The sequence below is a fragment of the Daldinia loculata genome, assembly GCF_022478755.1.
Source record: "Daldinia loculata strain CBS 113971 unplaced genomic scaffold F4817scaffold_2, whole genome shotgun sequence".
In the NCBI taxonomy this organism is placed as follows: domain Eukaryota; kingdom Fungi; phylum Ascomycota; class Sordariomycetes; order Xylariales; family Hypoxylaceae; genus Daldinia; species Daldinia loculata.
Window position 1 is genome coordinate 589896 of NW_026054856.1, and position 23957 is coordinate 613852.

At 46.3% G+C, this 23957-nt stretch overlaps 5 protein-coding genes across 5 annotated transcripts; 3 read left to right on the forward strand and 2 right to left on the reverse strand.

Annotated features, from left to right (window-relative positions):
• Positions 1–9417: 9417 nt before the first annotated feature.
• Positions 9418–11682, reverse strand: F4817DRAFT_323760 (uncharacterized protein). The gene is made up of 3 exons (XM_049301546.1): positions 10379–11682; positions 9658–10323; positions 9418–9601 (listed from the first exon to the last, which is right to left on the reverse strand). The coding sequence occupies exons 1-3, from the start codon at positions 11334–11336 to the stop codon at positions 9585–9587; spliced, it is 1641 nt and encodes a 546-aa protein (XP_049163551.1). The 5' UTR covers positions 11337–11682; the 3' UTR covers positions 9418–9584.
• Positions 11683–11838: 156 nt separating this feature from the next.
• F4817DRAFT_82770 (translation machinery associated TMA7) lies at positions 11839–12776 on the forward strand. The gene is made up of 3 exons (XM_049307927.1): positions 11839–12153; positions 12218–12307; positions 12364–12776. Exons 1-3 carry the CDS (start codon positions 12132–12134, stop codon positions 12456–12458), a joined length of 207 nt encoding a protein of 68 aa, XP_049163552.1. The 5' UTR covers positions 11839–12131; the 3' UTR covers positions 12459–12776.
• A 286-nt stretch (positions 12777–13062) lies between these two features.
• Positions 13063–15018, forward strand: F4817DRAFT_364775 (HlyIII-domain-containing protein; the record flags this gene model as incomplete). Its single annotated transcript, XM_049306791.1, has 5 exons — positions 13063–13435; positions 13710–13861; positions 13965–14189; positions 14331–14336; positions 14390–15018. 5 exons carry the CDS (start codon positions 13063–13065, stop codon positions 14546–14548), a joined length of 915 nt encoding a protein of 304 aa, XP_049163553.1. The 3' UTR covers positions 14549–15018.
• On the reverse strand, positions 14762–17735 carry F4817DRAFT_82810 (WD40 repeat-like protein). The gene is made up of 2 exons (XM_049307928.1): positions 16278–17735; positions 14762–16223 (listed from the first exon to the last, which is right to left on the reverse strand). Exons 1-2 carry the CDS (start codon positions 17458–17460, stop codon positions 15094–15096), a joined length of 2313 nt encoding a protein of 770 aa, XP_049163554.1. The 5' UTR covers positions 17461–17735; the 3' UTR covers positions 14762–15093.
• Positions 17736–18793: 1058 nt separating this feature from the next.
• Positions 18794–21811, forward strand: F4817DRAFT_323780 (acetolactate synthase mitochondrial precursor). The gene is made up of 5 exons (XM_049301547.1): positions 18794–19222; positions 19329–19433; positions 19496–19563; positions 19620–21311; positions 21371–21811. The coding sequence occupies exons 1-5, from the start codon at positions 19056–19058 to the stop codon at positions 21427–21429; spliced, it is 2091 nt and encodes a 696-aa protein (XP_049163555.1). The 5' UTR covers positions 18794–19055; the 3' UTR covers positions 21430–21811.
• Positions 21812–23957: the final 2146 nt, after the last annotated feature.

Here is a 23957-nt window from a genome sequence, read left to right on the forward strand (position 1 = left end):
TCGCATGACTTTTCTTGCTCTTTTGCCATTGGGACGCCGGGCGGTTGGCAAGATCCTTGATTTGGCTAACAAGAAACACTTCTTCTCGTCAAACTTTGAAGAGACTATGGAAACGTCTAACAAGATTGCGTCCTTTTTTTCTCCCCTTCCTTTTTCAAATGAAGCTCGCCTCGAGCAAACCTGCTGAATAAATGGATCTCTGCTTGTAAAAAACTGTTTTAAGGCAAACTTTCTTTCCCTCTTTCCCGCCTCGTGCATATTTGTAGTACCTAATACATAGTAGACGGCTGTCCAAGCCAAGGCCAGCGTTGTGACTCGGGAACATTCTCAGGAAATGGAGATCCGTATGCTTTGCTCTTCCGTACAGTTGTGTCGCTGCTAAAACTCTTGAAGAGAATGCATAAAGGTCACCCGGCTATGGCAGAGTATCTGAGACCAGCATTTTGAATACATAGGAATTTGCCCAGTAATCCTTCTGTTGCAAATACTGCTTCGTGTCCCATCTGATTAATGCTACATTGGCCAATGGCTTGCCATTGCGCAAGATCGGTGTCTCTGTTTATGTCGCACCTTGGACTATGTAGGTATGTATGTTGGTCTGTGAGAGAACAATCCGATAATCTGCCCACATAGACTGACACTGGTAATAGTGTATCCCGTGTGCATTAATTATCTGGTTTGTGGACTAATCTTTCCTTTTCCTTTTCGTCTTCTCGCAGAGTGAAAACGCAGGATATCTACATATACGGACTGGTATTGCTGTTGCTGTTCCTGTTCGTACTTACAGCAGAGTCTTGGTATTTCTCGGACTAATCGTGCGGCATACCCGTATACTACGGCACAGCGATTTAGTATGCTGAGTACCTGGTATATCTCGTTGCATAATAGCAGCTGTTTGCTGTGTCTCTGGCTGTCTAGATCTGGTTTTGCCGCCGCAAATATGCCGTTTGCTGGAAATGAGCTGATGTCTAAGCCATTTTGCTAGCCAAGCGGCAAAGGCGATGCATTAGGGATGTTCGCTGGGGCCGCTTGTACCCGCGCGCTCGATATTGCGCGAGCACTGAGCATATTTTTATTTTTACTTCATTTAAGATTCTCTCATTTTTTCTTCATGGAAGGGCTTCGGCCGTTGGCGATGCTGTACTACTGGTGCTACTGACTACTCACTAGAGGAGATGGGCGCTTTGCTATTTCGCCCTCCGGGGGCTCTCTGAATTGACGACTAACTAACCGACCGAATTTTAGAGAGCTGCAGAAAATTTACTAGTGGCGGTAACGATACCGGATTCGTAGAATGGCAGCGGTGGCATTGCAGCAAATGCAAGAAAGTGTCCAATGGCGCCCAGACTTCTCGTTGCATCCCGAGGGTCTACAGACGAGACCTCCCTAGCCGTTGGTGACGATGATTGGCCAAGAGCAACAGGTGGGTGTGGACGGTAATGAATCTGATGGAGCCCCAGGTTTTTCGAGGCTGCAGGTTGTGGCCTTGAAGTGAGGGATTATCTCCGAACAGTGTGGGTGGTATTAAATAATCTCTTTGGTGCGGGCATGGGCAACCGCATGCAGTAGCCTCGTAATACGGCAAAGGGATGAAGGATTGATTCGACGAGATTGGCCGGCGCCTTCTGATGTCTTGCCGAGAAGTGAGGCTGTCCGTCCAGGGCATCTGGGCCAATCCACGAACGAGATACAGTCCTGACTGCTTATGTGCTCAGATCTGAAATAAGCCAACAGCCTGCAAGAAACGGGATGTCAATATATGCTAGCATAGTATGTACGCAATCGACGTTAGCATCTATTTTAACTGTACTGAGTAATAGACGTATATGGAACAGTCAACCTTGGTGATGGAAGATGGGAAATGTAAATGTGCTAGGATTAAAACGAGATAAATTAGTTTAAACGCCTAGGGTTTAAAGTGCCAAAGCGCCATCGGTACCTGTATTACATATTATTAGGTACGTACCTTTTACCTAACTTAATGTACCCATGTATCGTAAACCTAAAAAGCAATCGAACTGAGATCGGAAGATCGGAATATTCTTGAACCGCGGTATATCACCTAAATTCCAAGAATGTACCCGCTAGGTCTAGGTACCTATCATTCCGTACCGCCACCACACTCCTCTCATATACGTAGTAAATGTTTCTCACGATAAGAGTCATTGGAGACCTTAAGACGCTATTTGTCTTGTTCTATAAATATGATTCATCTCAGATGACTACGAATCCAAAAACATTTAGATGCTTATGGCTCTTGATTCGCTCTTGATTAGTTGTTAGTGGCCACTTAACATTTTGCAGTCATATAATATTGTCATACAATATTTACACCCAGCCCCCAATACACTTAATACACTACATAAGCGCAATAATATATGGTATTATTTCGGTCGCTTTCAGAAGAGAGGCTATCTCTGCCTCCTCGCCAATCTACAAGTCCTAAATGGCAGTCGGCAGATTGGACAAGGTGTGGTAAGAATGCGGAACGAAGAAGATGATTATCATTCCCTTCGAAACTCACCGCCGTGAGCCACACTCTTCTCTCGCTGTTCATCGTATGGCCGATCTCTTTCATCTCCTTCAACAATAACAACCAATCTGAGCGACGTTATGCCACTTTCCTAATTTAGCCTATTCACACCGCAACAAACGTCAAACGTTACTACAGTTCTGCATGGACTTATTGATTAACATGGCTTGCCTACTGCGTATGGGATTAATGCCTTGCCTGCGCCGTAGCGTATCAGATTGGCGTCCCAATCCTATGGTGTCGGCAACAGCCATCACTTCAGTCGGATTTACTAGGCTTACTACAGAGTAAAATAACTTCCAGAATGCTTGCGATAGTATTATACGGGATATGATCTTAATATTCGAACATAATGTTTTGAACCCTGTCTCCCACGAGCGCTCAAACATAACATCATCATCTGTGCTCGCGTGGTCTGTGAGTAATATGTAGACCTTAGTGCGATCCCGAGACATGGGATTGGGATATCATCGCGTCAAAGTCGCTCGGTTAAGTAATCCCTTGCTTTTACAACCCGCTCAGACCACCTCATTCCTTGCAGCCTCGCGAGCCAAGCTTCCAAGGGTCCTTGGCCTCAAACAATTGCGTCGTCGTAGTCAATCTTCACGATGGGGCTTCTAGCCGGGGAATCCTCAGGGGTCTGGACGCCCTAATAATTGCCCATCATACCATGTAATCCAACTTTCTTAACCTCTGGAACTCTAACGCCAGTCTCTCAGCGAAGGTGAAGCACAACTATGAGTTTCGAACAAGGTGTCGGGACACGAATTAGGATATTTTCCGCCGTATGACAAGACAGTATCCTTGAACCACGCATGACGTTGGTACGGACGTAATGCTGTAGATGGTCCAGAAGGTCCAGCCTTTGTCACTTTGTCAATTTGGCCCTTGCTGTGCCCCTCGTGATTCGGTAAACCCTTCCTCCTGAAAGATCGCCGGCGATGGAAGATCTTAATCAAGTGGGCACACCGGACAGTACTACGCCCTAAGAGGGAACCGCCCGCCTTGAGCGAGATTTGAATCTTGATAATTTCCTCCACTTCCAATATGTAATATTGTGTTATTGCCCAGCGCCGTACCCTGCACGTGTTTAGCAAGGAAGCAAGGACCATATTACCCCTTCTTGTATAGGACCAGCAGCCATGGCTTTTAATAAGCAGTAACGTATCTTGAGATACCTATGTTGCAACGAGTGAAGATGCGTCTTGGCTCGGTCATTCGATCGTGGGGTCCCCAATAAGAAACCGCTCTGGCGGACTTCAACCCCGTCTTTTTGACGCTGAGATCGTCGCCGCTGTGGTCTGCCCCTCCCGTTCCCGGAGGAGTTCCGCCGATGCTATCGACGCTACGGATTATTTTACCTGCCTTACATGCTTACTATGTGTACCAATAGTGACGGTCGAATGTTGATCATCGAATTCTTCTGCATCTTCTAGTTACCCGGTTCGGTTTAGCATAGTATGCTCAAGATCGAGCCAGATCGTCGTTCTATCCAATGACTTTACAACCTCTCGGCGGCTAATAGAAAGCAATATAATTGTAATTATCACAAAAATTTAATATCGTCGTCACAAATGGTGTGTTACGAAGTAAGGGTGACCATCATGAGATAGCACAAGTCGCTCTCACCGAGCCAGTCCATCACCTCATACACCGTGCCTCATCTATGTATTCCAATGATAGTCGCTATGTATGATGTCAACTTCGTTAAACCCGGCCTTTAGCCTACTGATAATCAGCACAAGAACAAAAGGGCACATAGAAAGATCATCACCCACGTAAATAAACTCGTGTTCGAGCGAAAAGAAGTATTCGCTAGTTTTAGCAATGTATCATAGTTAGTAAATACGAATAGTGACATATATTTTCCTTTGTTTGGAAACTTCCCAACAGGGGCGGGGCCAGTTCTCATCACAACTGTCCTACGCAGCCCTAGACACTTGTTACAGCCGAGACGAGGCACACGAAACAAACACGGACATCAAAGATACGTCAGGATCGCCAGCTTTTAATCTAATTGTTGGATATAGTAAACAACAACAGCAACAGATAGCGATAGAACTGGGTTTTTTTTTCTCCCTCGTATCATCCAGTAGTCTGGGAGGAGGCTTAGAGAGTTCGTAAATCGGGCAGTCGAGAATTAACACTCAATTGGACCAACTGATAATCAAAAATGGGCTTTGCTAAGGAAGTTTCGTCGTTGCCGTCATCAGGGACTCAAGATCAACCTGCTAGACCACGCCCGTTGCGTAATTAGTGCCGATCTGTAAGCCCCGCCGGCCGGCTTCTTAATACATACATCTCATATTGATGATGAGCTTCCTTATTGGTGTTCCCAAGGCCGTGGTTCGGATCCGCCATGGTTCAATTCAAGCCTACTTGTCTCAGGGTCGTCCTTTACACATCATCAATTTCATCAGTGGCTCGGGATCTTTCTATGTGATCTAGCCTTTTACACCACGGGTAATACAATTCATCCTCTTGCCCCTGAGCTGATGAGGTGTTTCTGCTGTACCAGCCTGACCTACACGTCCACGCACATCATACAGGGTGGGGAAGCCGTCCCTTGCGTTACGGTCTATGTACGGATAGATCCCTTGCCCCCCTCCGCAACTTGTGAACCCGTTGGATACCGGAGCACAATAGCCGCACGACTACAACCCGGCGGCCGCCAGATCTGACATGTCGCCTAGGCCGGTCGCCGGCATGGACCCCATCGTGTAGGTGCGGGTTTCGGGTAGCTGCCGGCCATTATCCCGAATGGCTATCGTTGCCTATTCGATGAGTCAAGCATTGCAACATGTCTAGCTCTCCAACGGCTTCAGTTAGACATGGCACGGCGATCCTACCTCAAGCCCATGCACACCATCGCCATCAACAATATTACTACTATGGACATATTACATGAGCGCATGAGTAACTTGCCGCCGGGTTGAGACAAAGCCGCGCACATGCATCCCGTGCTCGCTGCGAGGAAACACGGCACAGCACTGAAGCGGCAACGATCCTAACATCTCTTGGACCCCTATTTGAGTGAATTTGTGGCGTTTTCGTTTGTGGTCTGAGACCCGGGTTGTTTACATACGTTGACAACAACTCTTCTTAGTCACGATACAATCTACACTTAACCGCCAGCTGTGGCCTCCTACTTGGCCGTATAGTCAAGGCTAAGCCTCGTGGCGGCGGCCTCCTATCTGACCTACAGTTTACGCATGAATCTGGGGGTTATATTTAGAGTACCCTTTGTCCTGATGGCCTCATCTCATTGGTCAATGCGATGGCGACGTCGATGTAAATATCCAACTGTGAAAATAAACCAGAAACTAAGAAAAAAATAGTTGTAACTCGATCTGATGAGACGTGACACCATAGCATTAGTGTACGATTATGATTGAATGCGAGCCATCGTAGTTTACGTCTAGTGATACATCGTAGCGGCAATAACATCCAAGCACAGCCTCAACACCACCACCCCATCGATACCAGCTCGTTCGTGCGTCGTCGCCCCGCCCCGGGCCACGACAGCGAACTGACGCGCTTCGGCGGGTATGTGCATTGTGTCTGTTCAGTTAAACTAGGTCTTCCATATCTGCATGTCTAAGAACTCCTGTGTATCTCAAAGTCTAGACCACTGTTTAGATGCGTCGTGGTAGCTCGTACGCGTGTGCGCTCTGCTGGGGCCGGGCTGTAGGCAGCTGTGCCTCTAGATAGATCTCGTTAATTGCTTCATTTCCCGAGCTTATTGTTAGCCCCGCCGTCCTACGACATAAGTCCTGTGGCAAGAGCACGTTATAGTACAACTAGCCCGACAACGAAGCTGACTAGATAGGACGAAGGCAACGTGGCTATACTGATGCTATTTTACTTTTAATATTCCATAATGTACTGCCAATGGAATAGAAAATGTAACAAGATGCGAGGAGAAAGCCATACAGCCCGTCGCTAATAATAATTAGGTCCAGTGACACTACTCGTCTGTATGTAGGTGAGAGGCTCAGCCACGGGAACGGCAAACTACTTTTCAATTGATCATAGGATCGCCCCCGGATCCTTCCTGGGGTCGTATCACGTACGTGGAGCCCTTCAATGCGCATCTTTACGTCTAAACGACGAAAATACGTTGAAGGTAGATAAATAATGCGATGTGGGTGATCGGGGCGCGTCTTTTATACGGTCAAGGAAGGATGGTAAAAATAGTAGCCTCTTAAGAGCTCGCAATGCCGACAAGAAAAGGAAGGATACTTGCGGGAGTTCTGAGTATAATTGGATGCCTAGATTGCCTTATGTTTCCGCCCCGTCTTCAAACTATGTGCGTAGGGTCCAAGATGGATCATTCTCATTCCTCATACCTCACAGCGCCAGTGAAGTTTGCCCGGAGGAAGTGCTAGATCTGGAAAACAGACCACCGGGTTCGTAAAATGCTGCAGTGTATTCTTGGCAGTCAATTGTTCCCTGGTAGACCATATATCAACGTTGGGTCAACGTTGGGTGATATCGAAGTCTCCTTTCATGGCCACTTAAATTTCTGTACCCACCGGGATTTATCGATGTTAGTCTGTGAAGAGCTTAATGATCCTGTTTGGGGTCGGGATCTGTAAATTGGTAGGACAGGAGGGATAGCCGGCTACGGGCGTCAAGGCTGTGTTCACCGTTACAACATGACTTCAGCTGGACTTCTTAGAGATTCTAAAAAAGCATAGACGGCTCCAGCTCCACGTAACAGTCCTAAGCGACTACCTAACGAAAGAGGGATAATAAGTATCCTATAGTTATACCCGAGGATGAGATAGTAGTAAATTTCATCGCTCATGTGTTCGAGTGAGCCTTCGTGGCATCTTCAGCATCACAGAAGCATCAATGACAACACCAATTCTTTCCTAACTTGACAATAGGTGTAATGAAGACGTAACACCATCACCCGTCTACGGGAAACGAATTACACTAGCCATACAACTCAGACATGGGGGCGTAGTTTCGAGAACATTAGTATTCTGTATAACTATCGAATCAAATCTTTGGTAAGACACTGATTTTCATCCGGACACGACCCGGGGGATTTACCCTTAACGTGGGTGAGATAAAACAAGTGATTCTACTGTGGTCAATAACTGAGGCGGGGTGGACAAGCTCCCACTTGAGATGACCGACGCTGACATGTCATTGAAATGGTTATGTACATAGTATATGATCCTCTTTCATGCAAAGCATTTGTTGAGATACATCTGATTTTTTTTGTTGATATTGCATGAATAGGCTAAGGCCTAGCACCAACGTGCTTTCCTATGTCACCAGACGCCGATGGAGCGCTGGCTTTTGCATCAAGGTTTACATTATTAGCCAGCACTGAATGCGGAAGTAAAAATCCAACAATTGAATGGTTATTCATTTGCCCTAAATTCTGATTAATATGAACTTATGTTCGCGCCCCCTTGTTTGGATCGCCTAGCCTCATAGTAATTATAATGGTCGAGTTTCCACTTAGACCAAAACCCCGAATCACGAAGGCCGGGTAACTAGAACAGGGTAATGATAGCGACATGTGTCCGCTTGAGGGAACGTAGCCGGCGTGATACTACCGACGAGAAGCCTCTTGGAACGAAATCGCATTATCACACTCAACGGTACCGGAATAGTCCAAAATACCCTGGGATTATTCAGGGATCCTTATGACATCTGCTAGTGAGCGACGCAGACCGGGGGGGTTATAGACAACCTATAAGGTTAACGCGCACCACGTCAACGTGATCCTCGCGGGAAACCCCCAGGGCACTATCTTGAGGGTCCAATAATCTTAGCCGCAAAGAAAGGATGCTTGAGTGCCTCGGACGGAGTAATTCTTTTGTCCGGGTTGAGCGTTAGACATCTTTCTAGTAGGTCTATGAAGTGATTGAGATCCCTAGACTCCACATCATTCATGCCACCAGAGGCAGCCAAGAGGCGAGTACGCAAATCACGGGTCGGCTTGACAACGGCTAGGGTCCGTATGGTGGTCTGAATATCAGTCAGCTTGTAGGTCCCGAATGTACTATTTCAAATGCTAGACGAAAGAGACACGGGGTCGAACAGAATTGGGACAAAGGAATGGGTTGGAGGTTGGTCGAGAGCGTCAGCTCAACGTTGCGAGACCTGGCAGTACTAGTATCGCAGGCGCATTGAATGCACCCCAACCTGGCACAGCAATGATGAAATATGACCGTAGGATTCCATACTGACTGCTCGCTGACACACAGTAGAGTAATCCCGACGGCAAGAGGACGACCAACCTGAACAAGGATATCCGTGCGGCTAGCTTGCATTGTGACTTGCCTGCAGCTTGCAGCCGCACCCCGGAGCCCACAGTAGCCTGGGTTTCCAGAAAAGCGCCTACTTAAACGCTGTATATAAATAGAAACCCGAAGGGAACCATACCAAAGATTCTCTAGCAAGATGTAACGGAGGTATTAGTGAACTAAGAAATGTGAACGTACCTTTCCAAGCGCTTTATCTGTCTCGAGGCTAATGAAATTTCCGAAGTCGTCAAAATGCATATGAGATAACTGGCCACGTTTGTACAACTTGCTGCTAAACTTGCCGCGGATTTCCATGATGGCCCTGAGCATCTGGTTGTTACTGTCACCTGTAAATAGGATTTTGCCGGTGTAAAGCTCGTATAAGGTGCACCCTATTGACCACATGTCGACGGCATAATCATACGGCATCCCGAGAATGATCTCCGGAGCTCGATAAAACCGACTGACTAGGTACGGTGTGATTTCGTTGTTCGCGGTTGCAGCGTCTGATCTATCAATAGCTGTGCCCAAATCACAGATCTTGAGGACATTGCGAGTTTCGTTTACCTGCACATGATTAGTGACGGCTTAACCCGCTCTGCATGATGTGCTTGCTTACCAAGATATTGTCCGGCTTCAAGTCAGCATGAATGATACTGCATTTGCGAAGATGAGTTAAAGCAACGAATATCTGATGTGCATAGGCGCGCGTCGCGCCCAGATTAATGCCGATATTGTTACCAAACTTCCTTAAGACCTCTCTTAAGTTTAGGCTGAGGTTCTCAAACGCAAGACAGAGGTGACCCTTGTGTTCGAAATACCGCTCGAACTTGACAATGTGCTTACGATTTTCAGGGTCAGCGTCGTTTAATTTTTGCAAAATCGCGATCTCGGTAAAGCCACCCTTTCTGAGAGCATCGTTGTTCCGCATCATCTTAATGGCAACCAATTTCTTACTTGTAATGTCGACTGCTCGAGCGACACCGGAAAACATGCCTTTACCTAGAGTTGTTTGGACTTGGTATCGACCGTCCATGATCTCACCGATTCGGATTTTGTAATATCCATCTTTATCGTCTCCCTCGAGAATACCACCGGCATTGGGCTGAATAACAGCAAGAGGGGCTTTGTGGTTGTCTACGGCGGTGTCTAGATGAGCGGGTTTGGGGACAGCAAACTTCTCTTCATCGAACTCTTCGGCGAACATATCGAAGTCTTCGTCTTCGTCAGTCTTCGGCTTCTCTGCTGCTTGCGGCTCTTCTATTATAGCGATTTCGGCCTTTTCATCAGGAGGAAGCATCTCTCCGTGAGGGCCAATGTGACCATGTCGAAGCTCATCTCGTAATTCATCCTCTCTCATATCTACAGTTGGATCATAGTCTGCAGCGGAAGGCCCATCATCATCAGTACCTTTAAATTTACCATGGATGTTGATGAGCTCTTGATCATTAGAAATCTCGATTGCACCAGGTGACATCCCTTCTTGAAGAGCACGGGCTGGTGAGTTCGGCGATGAGGTAACTGTGAAAAGGGTTAGATATTACTCGACGTTCTTACAGAGCTAGGAGATCCTTACAAGAACCGGGCGTGTTTCCATCAATGACCATAGGTGTGCTTGCTCGTGTCCGCCCTGGCGAGGATGCATTCGTCTTTTCGGAAGCCTGGAGAGCTTGGACTAGCATTGGCGTAGCACCGCGTGATTTGGCGAGAAGCTCTTCACGACGTCGGCGTCGGCGCTCTAATTCCGCCTCTATGTTTTCAGGCTTCTCTTCGTAGTCCTTATCCGGTTCGCTGGGCTGGGTTGGAGCTGTAAGAGTAGTTTCCTCCGAACTACCTGGTGCACGTTTAGTGTCATCTTTGCTAGTACCTTGTGTTTCTACCGAATCTTGTCGCTCATGATACTTTGCATGATCTTGTGAATGCCGAGGGGTGCCTTGATGGCTCGACCTAACACTTCCTACGCTGTCTTGATCAGGAGCGCGTTGATGCCTGCTGTCATCATACCGCAACTTGCCTCCTTGATTTCTATCGTTCGGTGGTCTATACGGAGAACGAGAGCGGTTTCTATGGCGCTTCCTAGGGTGGGATTCACGGTCTCGACTTCGATCTCTCCCTTTAGTACGAGTAGTATAGTCTCGATCCCTATCGTCATAGTAGAGGTTGGGCGCCGACGAACGTGAAGGGGGGCGGTCCTCGTCATCGTACGACAAGCGCGACCGGCGGTAACCGTCGGTATTGTCCTCGTAGTGTACGCGAAATCGTCGCGGATCCGAATCTAGGCGGCTACCACGATGCAAATAACGATCATCGCGGGGACGCTTACGTCCGCGAGGAGAGCGACTTCGTCGAGAAGGGCCGGGGGCATATCTCGAGCCGTTCACATTATCGGGTGATTTTGATCTTGAATATCTAGCTCGAGTTCTGTCGATACGGTCAACACCGGTTCCTTCAAACTGAGGCAGTGAAGTTGCCTTCAAGTCTCCAACGCCATTCTCTACAATCTCCCCTTCGTCAGAACTAGGAGGAGTTGCCATTTTTTGCTCACTGTATCAAGAAACTAGGCCTAAGAAGCGCGGGTGTCTTCCCGATCTTGATATAAGGGGAATACTTGTCAGCCACAAAAATTTCGTTATTGGAGGTGCATAGAATTGAGCCGAACCGTCAAAGCGTCTCTTCAATTCCGTCGCATCGTAAATCAAAATATCGAATACGGGAAGATGATATATAACGTCCGGCAAGGTATGCGGGATGCCGTGTAGTCAAAGCAAAGAGCTATTACGGGTAAGGTGCTTCCGTTGAAGGGGTATGGGTTTAGATGTTCCTAATTCGGTAATTTTTTGAATGGCTTCAAGTCTGGACTGCATGTGGTGACGATGTGATAAAACAACTTACGTTAGATCTACTGCTGCTGCGCCCAACCTTGAACGCCTCAATAAAAGGAATTACGTATTACCGAGTCCGAGTTGCTTATCAAATGAGTGGACGGGAATGTTTGCCCGGTCCACTTGGGGCTGTGCAAATCAAGACCTGGGCAGACTTGGGCCTAAACGCACGTTGTGATTCATGTCCGTGCGACGGTACCTGATAGTTCGTACCTTATGGATCTAAGCTAATATAAACTGGGATTAGTGCCATTGGACCCTTTCTTCGTTAGTGCCCCGCGGTCAGCACATCTTCTTCGGCTGTTCCAGACTTTGGTTCATTTTCTCTTTCCTTCGCGACAGCCTTTTTCTTCCGCCACTCGTAACGGACAAATACAATCCATCTAACCTCTCGTGTAAAAACCATCTCTATCAAAAGCACCAGCACGAAAAAAAACCTCATTCAAAATGGGTGGCCAGAACAGAGAAGGTAATTTGGGATCTATATAATCCGTGCGCTAAGTAGACTTCGGCTGACAACGATATTTTGTTAGGCGGCAAGGTCAAGCCCTTGAAGGCTGCTAAGAAGCAAAATAAGGATTACGACGACGAGGACAAGGCTCACCAAGAGAAGCTGAGACAGCGTATGTTCTTTGACGACGATTCAATACTATAATCCATCGCTAACCTCGATTAACAGAAGAGAAGGAGCGCAAAGAGATGGCCAAGATGGCTGGTGGAAAAGGACCATTGAGCACCGGCGGACAGGGAATCAAGAGGAGCGGCAAGAAATAAGACATGCAATCCTACGATCATACGATTCACGGAAGTGACGAAGCTATGGCGCCGAGAACATGGATGCATAGAGCGTGGGTGTTTACGGATGGATGACTTTCATGTTGTAGCCAGGGTTAATGGGCATACTTTATCGCGATGACTTTCAATATACCTTTTATTCCACCTGATATATACATGCCTATATATATACCTACCTAGGTGTATATGACTGGAGTAAAGCACTACATGATATTATACGCTAGACTTTCCTTGATCTTCGTATAAGTCGTCCCAATAGCACCGAGTAAAAGAGACGAAGGAATTAAAGAGTTCGACCCACCAAGTGAAAACAGCTGCCAGGACTTTCACCAGTGCCACTAATTTCTCAACAAAACTTACGAGATTTACCAGATTTACTTCGTACACGGCCCAACGTTTCTCTCCAAAGCAAAGAGCATAGAGCATAGAGCATAGAAAAAAGTGAAAAGTTTTAGATTACAAATTTATTTGTATTTCTTGCGTTTGTTCTTAGTGGGGGTATAGCAGTAATAGTCTAGAGATCCGTTCGGACTGAAACGATAAACGGAACGAAGCCGGGATTCCCGTTCCTGCCTAACATACCATGGCTGACACACATCCGGACTCCGGCCTCCGGAAGCGCCGCGCAAGCTTCGTACAAACCGCCAGGGACGTAGAGCAGAAGGTCGCCTCGGCGTTGCTTGTGCTGTGGGACGACCTGCCGTCCTGGCGGCGCGATAACCATTACATCGTCTCGGGATACCGTCCGGACAGCAACAGCTACTGGCGGTCCTTCACCTCGATCTTCTACGTCCATAACGATTTCGTTAACATCTGGACGCATCTCCTCGGCGCCATCTTCTTTCCCGCTGTAGGGGCTTGGTTGTATCACGTTATTGCGCCTCGGTACGCATCCGCAGACAGCTCGGACGTGTTGGTGTTCGCTTGTTTCTTTACTGGCGCAGTTCTGTGTCTCGGTATGAGCGCTACGTTCCGGTATGTGTGAAGAACCCTACTACCCCTTCCTGCGACTAGTTGTGAGCCATAGCCTCTAGTTTGAAGCTATTTCCCCGTAGGTTTACTAATTGATGAGCAGTAAGTCGTCAGCACCTTGCTATTAATCCCACATCTCTCTCTCTCATGGCATTCTATGATACTATTTAGGAAATTTTGGATGATAGTGTATCACTCCATCTAGATGCTCTTCCAATAAGACATATTTCCCTTGTGAAGGTCCCTAACATATAATAGACACACTTCTGAATCATTCCGCGGAAGTAGCGAAGTGGGGGAACAAGTTGGATTACTCCGGCATCGTCTTTCTTATCGTGGGGAGTTACGTTCCGGCCCTCTATTACGGTCTATTCTGCATACCGAAACAAATGACGATCTATTTGTACGGGGTATGTATACCCCTATTGTCCAGATCACGTTGAGAACAGTCCACCTACATCTCGTATAAGAGGAAAACAAGTTCAGGCGCTAAGATATTCTCTTTCCGTATAGATATCCCTTCTAGGCTTTGGCTGTGGTGTGGTGTCTTGGGTCGAGCAGTTCCGGACACCACGATGGAGACCCTACCGAGCGGCCATGTTTGTGGGCCTGGGTGTATCTGGAGTTGTCCCTGTCTGCCATGCGCTTCGTATATACGGTTATCAGACACTCAATGAGCGTATGGGTCTTGACTGGGTTTTATTCCAAGGATTCCTATACATCTTTGGAGCGTTTCTTGTAAGTCCCCCCTGGAGTTTCCCACCACCTCCTTCCTTAGAGCCTCATTGTAGGTTGGAATATGTCCACGGACACAACATCTCATAAACTAGAATTTACCCAACGTTCTACGAGTAGAACCCGCTGACTTTAGTGATATAGTATGCAGTGAGTTACTGAAATATCTACATACCGCTGAAAAAGTACTAACACTTATATAGGTCCGATGGCCTGAACGAAGTTTTCCACGGACCTTTGACATATGGGGTAGCTCTCATCAGCTATTTCATGTCCTCGTCTTACTTGCGGCCGCATCACATTTGACCGGCATGATTAAAGCGTTCGATCATCACCACAGTATCATGGGGGGAGAATGCTAGAACGTAATTGACAATAAATTAGGGTTACCGTGTTCCCTTTCACGAGGCACCATTTATGGGATCCAAAAAGCTAACCGCTTGAGATAGCCCACAACGGAATTGGTGTAATTTTGGGGACGCATCATTGTCTTCCTCTCGGCGAAGTTGACTGTGCACACGGGGGTAACTAAGTAATGTATACTACACTACATCTAGAATTAATAGTTTTCAATAGTCGATTGCAGCAGGCGGCGAGTATGGTTATTATGTACCTAATTATAATGAAGGACGGAATCAAGTACATACGAAGATCTCTGTTGGTTCTGATAGCATGCCTGTACTATAGACTAAGTAGGGGACTATTGTATTCTGCCCTACAAGCGTTCTATAGACAATTCCTTAGAAAGAGCAATTAATAGGATCTGGCACGTGGTGAAGTCGATGGATATATGAGTATGTGTACTCCCAACTCGTGGCTTCTTAGGTGCCTATGCGTTTATATATGATCAAGTAGCCACGCGAATTGCTGCAAGGCTGTCCTTATATCCTACACCGTTTCATCATGCCTATTCTACTAGCTCGACATCGCCGTCTGGGCCATCCCCCATTTCGATATCTCCATTGCGACCATCATCATCACGTTCAAAATTTGGCTCGGCTGATTCGAGCCCCTCAGGGTTCTCTTCTGGCTCCCCTTGGGCTTTCTCGATACCAAGATCCATGACTCTCACTAGCCCGGACCCCATTGCTGCCGCGGCCCACCAGCTAAACTCCACGTTCGGATTCCAACATAACGCCGTAATGCGGGTCTGGGGCTCGTGGACGACGATAGGGGCTGGAACCATAGTGAAGTAATCCTCATCTGATTCTGCTGGGTCTTCAAACGGTTCTTCATTCTCCGGCTTCTCGGCCTTCTTATTAGCCGCTTTCTTCTCCCCTCTAGCACGCTTAACCCTGCTCTCCTTCGCGATCCTCGTGCCTAGGGGATGAAAATTGACTTGAGGTAAAAATCCATGGAGGATACGACATCCCCCACGTGGCGGAATTTGCTCACCATCGTCATTCGTAGCATCAGGAGGTCGAGGCGCAGCATATTCATGCTGAAAGATTTTGATCTTATGTGTTTTCTCTCTGTGCGATAATACTTTGCGCATAACGTTAAGGGTCCAGACTGATCCATCTGAGCTTCCGACGAGAAGGCATGGGTGACATGTTCCGAACGCAAGACAGCTTGTCTGGCCCTCTACGGTGCATATATGACGGGAAAGAGGGAATACCCGAGAATGCACGAAAGAAACGGTTGATGTTCCCGGAAACGAGGTAGGCCATATAGATGCGAAACCCCTTAACTGGTCGCTCCAAGAAAGGACGTTTGGCTGAAGGGAAACCAACGGGTTTCCATGGTATGTCTTCTCTGAGGTAGGTCGGTTCAAGTCGGTCAAAGTGAACACACCCCCCATAGGCATCGTCGCAATAAGAAAGGGTTTAGAGGGGTAACCTGATACGATGTCCATTATAGGGCTCGAGTGAACGGGGTGGCGTTGCAATTGCTGGAAGGGCGAAACCGACCATACTACTACGGAGCCGTCAGAGAGGCCAACAACAATACGGTTCATATTCAGCCAGGAAAAGCAATTTATTTCCAGAGTATGTTCCTTAGGAGGCTCTATAGTGGCCATCGGTTCCTGCATTTCTTCTACTAAAATATCAGCAATCCTCAAGCCTCTCCTATTATATTCTAGATCCTTACCATAAGTTCCAATGCTGTCTCTCTCTGGATCCCGCTTGATCTCCATGATCCTCAACTTTCCATCTCCACACAACGCAGCCAAGAGAGCTATGCCATGCGTAATGGTGAGCGGGACGGGACACCACTGCATTCGTTTTACTCTTCCCCAATAGAAGCATATTGCATGTATTAATTCCGGAGAGGATCGCGCTGGTCGACTGATCCCTCCAGAGTCTTTTTCGGCCTTGAATTTCCAAATCTGAATGGCTCCCTCTCTTAGTTCTGACGGTTTTGGTGCATTATTTAGATCCCTATAAAAGGCCTGGTCCGAATGTGGGATGACTGACATAGCTAGGAGCTGGTCTGCATGGTCTTTGACTGGAGCCCATCCCATAGAAAGGACGATGCCCCCAACATCAAGCAGCCAACCGCCGTTCTGCAGCTCATTATTGCTTTCATCCTCGATTGGAAGTCCAGAATCCGATAATGATATGCATTCTCCTTGCTTAATAAGGTATTCTTTCTGATTCGATACATGACCGAGTAACACGCGCATCTCACGGTCGGCTCGTGGAAGAAACCACCGGAACGCCTTCGCTTTATCTATAAGAGTTGATTCTTGCGATCTAGTTCGTATGGCTAGATATCTCTCATACCAATGACGATACTTATTTTCGATATGCTGGGTGAAATCACCGGACATCCACCCGTTCCGCGCTACCTCTAACTGGTGGGATCCTTGTGGGAGCTTGGGAGGTAAAAGCTGAAAGTTGAACCACAATTTCATGAATTCATTGAAGACTTCTCTGCGGTCTTCCATATCACCAAACCAATAATCGACCAGGTATTCAAGCCGCGTCCATCTTTTGACTGGGCCAACGTAAGTCCTTGTCCATTTCTGTGCAGGGTCTGTTGGGTAGGGCTGTACTTCGCCAAGTGGTTTGGCTGGATTTGGTGCCCAGGAGCGCCTGTTTTTCTTGCGCCTTGATTCAGACTGCCTGCCATCTAGTGATTCAAAATCCGAAGAATCCTGAGGATCATCGTCCTGCTCATCTTTGCGATCCAGCGGTTGGGCGCCTACTACGAATTCATCATCAGAAAAATCGCGGACTTGTCGTGTTAAATCCGATTGTTCTCCATCGGAAAGATTGAAAGCTAGACCGTTGTTAAAGCGCTTCCCTTGGTTTGATTTTCGAAGTCTCATCGTCGTTATCTTAGTGGTGTCTATAGCCAAGACACGTGGAGTCGCGTATGATTTAAATGCACATGTATGCAATGCATTGAAAAAGATAAGCGCCTGTCAGGTTATTTCCTACCTGATATAAAGTACTGCCTGATCTGGATTAAAGATGTGTTTATTTGATCGTTGAGAAGGGCGAAAATAATGAATGTTTCAATGTTGTTAAGGAAGTACGAAACGACAAACTCGATAGTGGGGCAGGGAACTGAAAAGTTCCCAATGCGGTGGTTGTAGTAAACTCTATTCGTTGGTGGGACAAATCGAAGACAAGATTATAAACTCTCTTCTGGATTAAATTCAATCATTACCTAAATTACATAATGATGGCTTTTTCTGTACCCAAGGTATCAGTATATTTACACGTAGGTAACTACATACATGTAATAGCTTTCACCGGATAGAATACTAACTACTCAAAAATGTATCAACTGGGACTTAACAAGCACCAACAGCAATGAAGGACTTTGAAATAGTTATATCCTCGACTACTTGATTCGTATTAAGTTGCATCGCGTTGAAATATGCCTTGGTTTTCATTATGAACTGCCTAAGTTAACATAACATACAGCATAGACTTCCGATTCTTTTAAAAGCACGCGAGCAATGCAATGACTAAACATACGATAAACATTACGCACATTTCCATCCTCCAACCATTTACATACAAGCGAGATAAAGCCTCTTACTCAATTGCTTCAATTTGCTCGTATATATAAGATCACGCAGACTTGCAGACTTGTTACTAGGTAAGTCGCAAACTTACCCTGGGAATTAGCCTTGAACATACTATACCGTAAAGTATATATGACTCCAAACCTCCCATGGAAAGGTGTCAACATGCTGGTTCAAACTAAAAATCCTCTCCATTAAAAGGAGGAGCCTTGCCGCAATATATTGTTTGATACTTACATGATGACTTACATATTTGAGTCCTGCACTATGAAGTACATTTACTCTATATAAATAGCTGATGGCGTACATATTGTATGAAGTAGTATATCTGGTGTTCTAGATCGCTAAAAGAAAATCGTGAATCGGGGTGTGGGGTGTGGGGACCAATCAGTAGCTGAAGAAATTTTCGGAAAAATGCCGATATCGCCAATTGCCACCGAAGTATTGGTTTGTTAAGTTCCAAGATGTTGGTTACAACAAGGGGAGCAGGTACGCTGGTACGGCAGGGTACGGCAGAAAACGGTAGTGTACTACCTGACTACATACCTGGTAGCAGCCACAACGCAGCAGCAGGCACTTACAAGGGTCCCTGATGGCCCCTCCCTTGCATACCCCACAGTCTTTGTTTTAACTTTTTTTTTGTGTTCCGCTGTCGGGTTCACCGAATTGAATTTAGTTCTATGACTCTTGAGCTAAACTAATAAATCTTCCAATAATCGTAACATCTCTTGCCATTGATCAGTCACCTACTCCTAACGAAGGTGCTGGCGGGTAGTGTTTGAGGATATCTCACCATAGACTGATTTCGGTTTGTTGATACCCTCAAAATCCTTGCTGGCTATTCTTTCTTATCCTTTTTCTATTTTGCCATCTCCCCTCTTTTCGCCATGCTTCGTTCACGGCAAGCTGGCCAAGCCTTAAAAAAGGCTTTGGCTCAGACTTCGCGACAACAACGCCGCTCTCTCACTACGTCGTCTATCTCTTCCGTTGTCCAGACCAAGAAGAACGCCCCTACAGGTGTCAGAAGTCAGGCTACTTCAGCTCAATCGCCTGCGTACGTTAATATCCTTTTCTCACTTACACGCTTTCTATCCAGTGGCTATTTCCCACGTACACTTATTCTATCTTCGACTACATTACTAACATTATACATTATATAGTCAGCCCAGACAAGCCCCCGCTCCAGCGTTCAACACTACCGACACGAAAGACCGAAACCATGTTCAACCCTTGGTCAACCCTCGAGCTCCTGAGATGGACGAGTCGTATGTTCTATCCATTCTGGCCTATTTCGTTAAAGTCCACGATGCTGACCAAGTATTTCTAGGTTCATTGGGAAGACTGGAGGAGAGATTTTCCATGAAATGATGCTTAGGAGGGGTGTTAAGCACATTTGTACGTTGCATATACGCCTACATGGTATTTGAAGAGACGTCTAATATGAGTTACAGTTGGCTACCCCGGCGGGGCTATTCTACCTGTGTTTGATGCCATTTACAACTCAAAACATTTCGAATTCATCTTACCGAAGCATGAACAAGGCGCCGGACATATGGCCGAGGGCTATGCGCGTGCTTCTGGAAAACCTGGCGTTGTGCTAGTCACTTCCGGTCCAGGTGCCACTAACGTCATTACTCCAATTCAGGACGCCATGTCTGATGGCACACCATTAGTTGTTTTTTGTGGCCAGGTTCCTACGAGTGTGATTGGAAGCGATGCTTTCCAGGAAGCAGACGTTGTGGGAATATCGAGATCTTGTACCAAGTGGAACGTCATGGTTAAAAATACTGCCGAATTACCGCGACGCATCAACGAGGCCTTCGACATTGCGACTAGCGGGCGTCCGGGTCCTGTGCTCGTTGATCTACCTAAAGATGTTACTGCTGGTGTCCTAAGAAGGGCCATCCCTACCGAGTCAGCCATCCCAGGCTTACCTAGTGCAGCGTCGCGTGCCGCCATGGAAATTTCTCAGAAGCAGCTTCAAGCTTCTCTTCGCCGAGTAGCTGGTTTAATGAATATCGCCAAGAAGCCCGTTATATATGCTGGCCAGGGGGTTGTCTCATCGATTGGTGGACCAGAGATCCTCAAAGAACTCGCTGATAAGGCTTCGATACCTGTTACCACGACCCTCCTCGGTCTCGGTGCTTTTGACGAGCTGGATGAGAAATCGCTCTACATGCTAGGCATGCACGGCTCGGCGTTCGCTAACATGTCGATACAAAGTGCCGATCTTATCATTGCTCTCGGCGCCCGCTTTGATGACCGTGTGACCATGAATGTCACTAAATTCGCGCCTGCGGCCAAGGCTGCTGCTGCCGAGGGTCGTGGTGGTATTGTGCAGTTCGAGGTCATGCCAAAGAACATTAACAAGGTTGTACAAGCAACCGAAGCTATTGAGGGCGACGTAGCAGAGAATATCCGACAGCTTCTTCCCTTGGTCAACACAAAGAGTATGTCGGACCGTAAGGAATGGTTCAGTCAGATTAATTCGTGGAAGGCAAAATGGCCTATGAACGACTTTGAGCGAACCGAGCGAGCGGGAATGATCAAGCCACAGATTCTAATCGAAGAACTTAGCAAGCTGACGGCCAACCGAAAGGAGCACACGATTCTCACGACAGGTGTTGGCCAGCATCAAATGTGGGCGGCGCAGCATTTCAGGTGGAGACACCCTCGGACCATGATTACGTCCGGAGGCCTCGGCACTATGGGATACGGACTTCCCGCTGCCATCGGTGCTAAAGTCGCTCGACCCGATGCCCTTGTTATTGATATCGATGGTGACGCTTCGTTTAACATGACCCTAACAGAACTGTCAACTGCTGCGCAATTCAACATCGGCGTTAAGGTTATCGTCCTGAATAATGAGGAGCAGGGTATGGTGACCCAATGGCAAAACCTTTTCTATGAGGACCGATACGCCCACACACATCAGAAGAACCCCGACTTCATGAAGCTAGCCGACGCTATGGGAGTCCAGCACCGAAGACTCATCAAACCTGAAGACACAGTGGAATGCCTAGAATGGCTCATCAACACCGATGGCCCGGCCTTCTTAGAGGTCATGACAGATAAGAAGGTACCTGTACTCCCCATGGTACCTGCGGGATCAGGTTTACACGAATTTTTATCATTTGATAGTGGTAAGTATATCGTCTCCCCTATATCCCATCCACAAGCGGTCAATTAACAAGTAAAACAGAAAAGGATAAGAAACGCAGAGAGCTTATGCGCACCCGAACTTGCGGATTACATACCTAATTATATGTTTTACCTGGAATTTATTGCATCGGTAGTTAGCGATTATGTTTTATTTGGGACCATCATGGAGGGAGGGAGGGAGGCAGTTAAGAAAGGTTTGAATCCACCGTGAAAAGGCCGAGTTTGGTGACAAAAAGGAACCGAAAAGTGATTTTTTTAGCCTCGCATCTAGCATCCATGTTAGAAAAGGCCTGGCAAATAGTCGGCGTTGCTATCGGTGCATGCGTGACCTTCTTTGTATATGTATATATTCTGCATTATGAGTTCGATTTTCGAGGTTATCCAGGACAATGATACTCTATCATACCCCTGATAAGCATTAGCCATCACTTTCAGACATTTACATACAACCGCTTGAAATTACGCGAATGATAATGCTGCCACCTATAACAATATATAACCTAGTTATATTGGTATATTCTGTATGCTAGGAAAGTTGTGGTTGGCCGACAATTATTTTAGGTTAATAGGCTTCATGAACTCTTAGATCATAGGCAGAACCCTCAAAACGTTGTCACATACCGGATTATTGACTCATCCAGCCTAAGTAAAGATGTGTCTCAGTGTAGGGGTGAGTATATCTAAGGTTAAAAATAAGCATAAATCAACAACTCTATGTTGAACGTTATATACCGAGAGGTAATTTGGGTTTGCAACGTAAGCTTGGTATGTCGTAGGTATCTAATTTATTGAACTACTAGTAACGAGTGCACATTACTACTGCTGTCAGCTGTGTTGATTTAAATTAGGTCTTGAAAGAAGACGTAGTGACCCTAGTAGGCTTTTCTGTGGAAAAAGGGGGAAGAAAATTAGAGTAACGAAATGTTTGGATAGGGTTGAAGTAGATAATTTGGTTTCCGCTACTGAACTTCTAGTATGGCTGTTTAGACTTAGACCGCTGTAGTTTATTCTTGGGTTTGCGTAGGAGGTAGTTACGTACCTGAGGGTCGTGCACCTCGTCGTCGCCGGGCGTACCTAAGTACATACAAAGGTACAACTGTAAATCACTGGCAACCGAAGTTAAGTAGATAAGCCCCAATAACAGCAGTAGCAATTACAGTTGGCATACCGTTGATTCAAGAGCGTTTGGCTCATCTGGTCACTGCCCAGACACGACAAGGTCTCGATGATTGCTGGGAAGCTTAGAGATCCATTCCTGAAAAGGAGTCGCAAACCAAATACCAGATTACCCGTCTCGCGGACATGAACTCTAGGCCATCCACCATATAGAGCACATGTATGATGCCAGTTGTAGAGGGTAATGGGGCGCAGTAGCTACGGGCACTATAGTTCCAAGGCTGGGCCTAGAGGACGATTTCTCTTTTTGCTGTTTTGGTCTGCATGTGACCACGCATTTTCTAACACTGAAGGTCATCGGTTCGAATCCATGCGTAGCAACTTTGATTTTCCTTTTTTCCTTTTGCTTCAATTATTTTTTGCCCTATGCAACCAACGTTCGATCCGCAACCCCTTTTCTTCTTCCTCCCCAGCAACCTTGGAACTAGGCAGCCTTTCGTAACATCATACCACAACAAGTAATAAAATTTACTTGCTAGAAATAGAACATGCACGTGCATAAATAGGAATGCTTCTTGAACTCTTTTACACTACATTTCCAATACTAGCTAGCATCGAAAATTTCTTTTCTTTTTCATTTTTCATTACATGTAGGGCTAGCTACGCAAAAATGAAAGGAGCTTTTTTTTCGCCGCTCCCAATAATTTCTTTCGAGAACAAATCCTATATCTTGGATTTTTACGTGTTATACTTATCGCATGTATTCAATAGAAATAAATGTAACGACATTTCTGAAGGAAAAGATGGACATATGGTTTATCATTGTTGTATATGGTGGACACCTAGTATTCAAAACAACTGAAACTAGACTAGAGATATGATTAACCAATTAGATCAAGTACGAGCCACTGGTTACACATGAAATACTGAGAAACTTGTTTGGAAGAATATGGCTGCGTATCACGAGGTGAAGTAAGAAGCATGGAAACAACTTCGTTATTCCGCGAGGAACTCTAAGCTAAGGTAACTATAGGAGCCTACGGTTAACTATACATACTAAAAGTATCCTTTGTTCTAGATGTCTCATCTAGAATCCTAACACTACGAGTATTTTATTATATCTTCAGCGGTCTAGAGATTTTAGAATTATGCTCTTCGTTTCTGATCATACCAATTACCAACTCTATGAAAGCTATGTCACATAGTTCCAGTCTACGTAGACACTCCTAAACAGCTATCCGGTAACAATTGAGAAAGGTAGACACGTATATTGTACGCGTAAGTCGCGAACTTCTATGTATTTCCAAAGCGTCCAATGGGCATGTAAGTCGTGATCAGATAACCAGCCTCCGTGACTCACATTACGGTGTGGATAGGGGATAATAATTTTGACTCGTAGCCCCTATCGAATATATAACCGCTATCGGATAATGAAGCGGTCAGCCTCATCGAATTCTTTCGCTTTTCGTAGTGCTAGGCAATATAGGCATCAAGTAGTTGGCTTGCCTGGA